Source organism: Genypterus blacodes, unplaced genomic scaffold (genome assembly GCF_046128005.1).
Source record: "Genypterus blacodes isolate CSIRO-AG114 ecotype Tasmania unplaced genomic scaffold, CSIRO-AGI_Gbla_v1 ptg000053l_1, whole genome shotgun sequence".
NCBI lineage: Eukaryota > Metazoa > Chordata > Actinopteri > Ophidiiformes > Ophidiidae > Genypterus > Genypterus blacodes.
The window spans coordinates 5,465,001-5,470,282 of record NW_027466865.1 but is presented as its reverse complement, the minus strand read 5'-3'; the positions used below and the strand labels follow the sequence as shown (position 1 = coordinate 5,470,282).

General features: G+C 46.0%; 1 protein-coding gene across 1 annotated transcript in view; it reads right to left on the bottom strand.

The window, feature by feature from the left end:
* Window positions 1-1,802: 1,802 nt before the first annotated feature.
* The window catches only part of LOC143001201 (T-box transcription factor TBX5-like), a 12,002-nt gene continuing 8,522 nt past the window's right edge, over window positions 1,803-5,282 (bottom strand). Inside the window, exons 9-10 of the mRNA XM_076150662.1 lie at window positions 4,576-4,829; window positions 1,803-3,863 (exon numbers count right to left, since the gene is read on the bottom strand). Of these exons, the coding sequence (XP_076006777.1) occupies window positions 3,274-3,863; window positions 4,576-4,829 (844 nt within the window). The 3' untranslated portion in view covers window positions 1,803-3,273. The remainder of the gene's footprint in view (window positions 3,864-4,575; window positions 4,830-5,282) is intronic.

Here is a 5,282-nt window from a genome sequence, read left to right as displayed (position 1 = left end):
CACAAATTCCTCTCAGTGTCCTACAAGAGAGTACAACTATGCATTTATATATTTTAAGCAATAGTTCAGAGTGTAATGAAATCAGCTTTAAATCAGTCTTCCGTGTCTTTTAAAAAGCTTGTTTTGCCAGAGAAATCATTCTGCACAGTTGGACAGACGCTTTATAACTGCAGCCGCATAAAATAAGAAGAAGCACAAACCCTTCTCCACCCAGAGAACTTTAAAATAAGACCCAGCCCTGTGTCTGTCTTTCAGCATGTGGTGTCTTGTGGTGTCGTGCTTATATGAGACGGTGCGTGTCTGAAAAAGAATGGATGTGGTTGTCTGTTCTGTCTGTGTATGAAAACAGAGTAAATAATTAGGAGAGGATCAGAAAAGAAGAATATGCAGAGGAGTGGGTGGCACTGTATGTGTATGTGTGTATGTGTGTGTGTGTGTGTGTGTGTGTGTGTGTGTGTGTGTGTGTGTGTGTGTGTGTGTGTGTTTGTGTGTTTTAGGGGGATTTGAGTAGATAACGATAAGCACCACTTAGGCACTTTGATCACAAAGGCTCATCAATCTGCTGTCCAACCAGTGTGTCTGAGAAAGTCCTCTCCTGATGAATTAAGGTCATACACACACACACACACACTTAGTGTGTTTAATATTACTTTACCACTTTATCCAAAGCTTTATTTTCCCAAGTACTCCCAGCCACACAGAGGTCATCACAGAGCTCTGTTACTGTATGCACAAGCATGAAGTGATGCAATCCATCTTGAGGGCTAGAGGCCCCAAGGACCTCTCTCTCTCCCTTCCTCTCTCTCTTCTCCCTCAACCCTTCCTCCCTCTCTCTCCCAATCTCTCTTTGTCCCCCTCCATAGCTTCCCCCTGTTCTGCATTTGTCTGGAGACAAAGGGTTAAGGAGGAACAGACCCTCTGAAGAGCTGCCTGCTTAACCTCTGACCTCATGGTGCATGAGAGAGAAAGGAAAAGAGAGAGAAAAGAGAGGGAGAAGAGAGCTGACAATGTCTGGCATGCGTGTAACCATTTGCTGCAATAAAAATACAAAATTTAAAAAATAGCTTTTGCACATTTGTCTGTTGAATCCATGTGCTGTGTCCTGAGCAGGTGTCAGGTGTGAGAGGTTAACCTCACCGCCACAGACAGAAACATGAGATGATCGGAAGGAGGAGGGAGGCTGAGAGCATGTGTGAATATGTGTCTGTCCAGGAGAAGAGAAGAGGGGGGACCCCAGTGCACCCCACCCTCCTCTGCTCCCCATCCCAGCAGAGCCCTCCCTCTCTGGGCAGCAGGTTGTCAGTGAGGGGGTCCAGCTGGTGGAGACTGGAGATGCCAAACAACCTGTCAGAGATAAGATGAGGTGGACAAGGTATGCACTGCACCCCAGCACCCACACCACTTGAGAATGGGGGGTGGGAAGAGCTGGGTGGGTTAGGGGTGCATACTGACACACAGAGGTCCCTTATCCTGGATACAACATATAGTGCACAGTGTCCTAATGTTCTACTTTAAATTACATCTCTAAAAGGGACGGTTTGACTCTTTTTGTGTGCAAGTTTGGAAAAAGATCGGGCTGCTGTGGTTATCACGTCCTCCTCATTGATACACGCATTTGAACTGATAAACTGTAGTGCACTTAAAGAGTTTCCACTCCCAAGGTGCTGAATGTATTTTAAATAACCTGCAGGGAATGTTAATTGTTTGTCTGTTCTGTGTTTGTTTCTAATCACAAAGAAGAGCACTGAAAGGACTTACACAAAATTCGCAAAAATTTATTTCATTTCTGTATAGAACTGTGTTGTTATTTCCATGTGATTTTTTTTTGTTTTCTTTTGTTTATCACCACTGTTTATCACGACCTGTAAATGGAGGGTGAAAGTCTTCTTTGAGAAATAACCTCACAACTTTTCAACAAACAAATCTGTACAAATCTAGAGTAATAAATACTATTAGCAGGAACAGTACGATAAAACACATTTCCCGGAACAAGTGAGCGTTTTACACTTCACAACAGATACACACACGCACGCACATACCCACATACACACAGGAATCAAATACATATCAGGAATAATGAGGATGTGGTCTGTGATGGCAGTTAAAGCACCGTCTCTCACGTTAATGCAACACCTTGATTATAGAAAAATAAATCAGAATCTGATTTCTGCTTTGGCATAATAGATCAATATTTCTTACCGAACATGACGGCAAATTTGATTTTTTAAATAATATAACAATATGAGGAATATGTTTAGGATTCGGTGCATCATTATCACATTTACAGCGCAGTGTGTGTTGGTTGAGCAATCCTCTCGTGTCAAAGAGCAACACTGGACTCGTGAAAAATTCAGAACACAAAAATGGGCTAAAACACACACACACTCACACACACACTCACACACACACACACACACACACTCATACACACTCACACAAATCATGGGGAAATTCTGAATCAGCAAGGCAAGAATAAAAGAGAGGAGCATGCTTGGTGGTTGGCTTCAACCACTGATTGGTCGGTTGGGGGCAGGGCAGTGACTGAGAGGGCAGCGCCGATGGCTGCATGATGCCGTGTTGTGCAGTTACCCATGCACTGGGTATGTTTACAGGTTCCTCAGCCTGTGCTGTGGTCTAAACATGCTGTTTATCTGTGGCACAGTGCCTGCAGCTACTTCTGCCCGTCTCATTTGAAATGAACTCAAAGCAGTTTTGAGCTGAGCCGACATAGGCGCGCACACACACACACAGACACACACATACACACACACACACAGACACACACAGACACAGACACACACCCGTGCCTTTTCTCCTCCACCGAGGCTGAGCATGAAGCTGTGCCTTGCTCTCCCTCAGGCTCCTCTCTGAGAGCTGAACGTTTACTGATGGTGGGTCACAATGTACAGCACATCCTTCACAACATGCACACTGGGAGTTATGGAGGGGAAACCAGTCCAGTACTTTTCACTGTTTGGCTCACAATGCAAACAGTTGGATGACATTGGTCTGTGTGGTTGGGAAACAGCATACTGCTACTCCAGCTTTTTGTTTTGGTAAACCCTGATGCTTCATATAGTTCTGACCTTGTCTTTGACAGTCCACTGAAACACTCTCCAGACAGCACAAAATCACACTTTTCACAATTATATTACAAAGTTAATATCATATTAAGTCCTTATATGGCGCAGCATCTTCCAGAGGAGCAGAAAGAAAGGTTGGTACAATTTGATGCTGCATCCACCAGTCTTTTGTCTTTACACGCTGGTCCGATTAGGAGGCTGCACTCCACTCTGGGACCCCACACCTGATATGTGTGTGTGTCTCTAGTGTGTGGTAGAGAGGAGGAGACAGGTTGGGAGTGTAGCGAGGATACTCCCTGAGAGGAGGACTGAGCTGTCTGCTGATGTTCTGGGAGCTCTGGGCTGGAGGTCCTGAGCTCTGTCTCTGGTAGGGGTCATGGGAAATGGGCTCTGCCAACGTAGGAGAGCTGTGGTGGGCTATAGCGCTGAGCTGAGAGCCCTGAGGACTGGAGCTATAGGAAGGATGTGGGGTATAAGGAGGGTAGCTTTCAATGGGGGTCATGGCAGTGGGCAGAGGGCAGGTGTAAGACCAGGATGTGCAGCTGAGTTCGTCCAGCCTCGGCTCTGACGAGGCAGCAAACATGCACGCCTGACGTTGTCCCATGTCTGAGCTGTAGGGGGAATCACTGAGACCTGTGACAGGATTGTTAGGTAGACCAGGTGGTGGGGGGTGCGGGTAAGAGGAGGGGTGATAGTACGACTCCCCCTCATTTGGCGAGTTTCCAGTGAAGGGTTTCTTGTACTGGAGCTGGCGGTTTCCTTGAGGGGCGCTCTCCTCCACTAGAAGGAGAGAAAACATCACATTTACTCTCTGCACACCACCTAGTTGAGCTGATCAGGACTGTGCGGGTGTGTGTGTCTGTGATCCATTGACTTCTCCCTAACACAACTGGCAGGAGAACATGCAGCACCCAGATATCTGCATGTCACTGAACAAAAGCAAACACAGCTGCACCAGTGTGAGTGTGTGTATCAACGCATCTCTCTCTGGTTTACACATTCAAAGGAGGACCACACAGCAGCAACACATTTAACCAGGGATTAAAAGAGAACATGTGAATTCATCTTTTCTATATATTTATGTGAGTAATTGATGCCAAAATAATTTTTCTCAGTGGGAATTGAATTGTGGCGTTAGGAAACGTTTTAGATTCTCATTTATTCATCAATAAGGTTCGCAGCGTTATGTTTCCCTTTTTGTGAGCTCTGTCTTAGACATTGAATGCACCACTATGACTTTATTTTTAGAACTTTCCTACACACTCATGAATGCAGCATGAATGTAAAGTAGTGTTGAGTATTTATAGTGACAGAACGATATTATGGGTCAAAAAAGATTCAAATTAATTTTCGAATCTATATCCGATACATTTATTATTTCTTCTAAGACGATGGTGTTTTTAATAATAATCATCACCATCACCCTCATCATTTTGAATTGTATTGTAGCATTTTAACTCTTTGTGGTTTGTACTGTTCTGGGTCTTCCTACCTTTCCTCTTGGTGCAGTTGTAGAGCTGTGGTTGCTGGCTGTGGTGCAGGTGAGGAAGAGGAAGGGCATAGTGTGTGGGTGGGGCGCTCAGCAGCTCTTGCGGGCTGCTGCTGTTCAATCTGGTCTCACACGTGTAGGGGGATCCAGCGACTTCTGGGGAGCCCCGCAGAGCCCGACCCTCCGTGCTGAAGGGACTCCCACTGGGACACACTCTCTGACGTACAGCAGTGCGAGGGACCACTGGGTAGTCCTTACTGATGAAGATGAAGAGAGACAGGCAGTCCAAGCATTGTTGAGAGATATAAAGCATAACATTAAGGCTCCATCCTCTTAATTCTGGACTTTCTCTCTCTCCCTACACACTGCCCTCTTAGTGAACCCTGCGGTATGTGAGACAGCAGGCCACATCTGTCCCTCTGTCGCTGTGCTTGTGACATACACACACTCACACACACAATCAGTGCTGCTATGAGATAATTTGCTGCCCTAAAAATAAGCCTTCAGCCATGTGTCACATCACATAGACTCCTCGTTTCCTCCCCTCCTCTCCTCTCCTCTCCTCTCCTCTCCTCTCCTCTCCTCTCCTCTCCCTGGCAGCACAGTAACACAGTGGTGCTGCGTTTAGCTCTGCCTCCTTCCCACACACTTCCCTCAGTAACAGCTCCACCCAAAGACTCACTACATCCTCCAAACTGCCTGACAAAAAA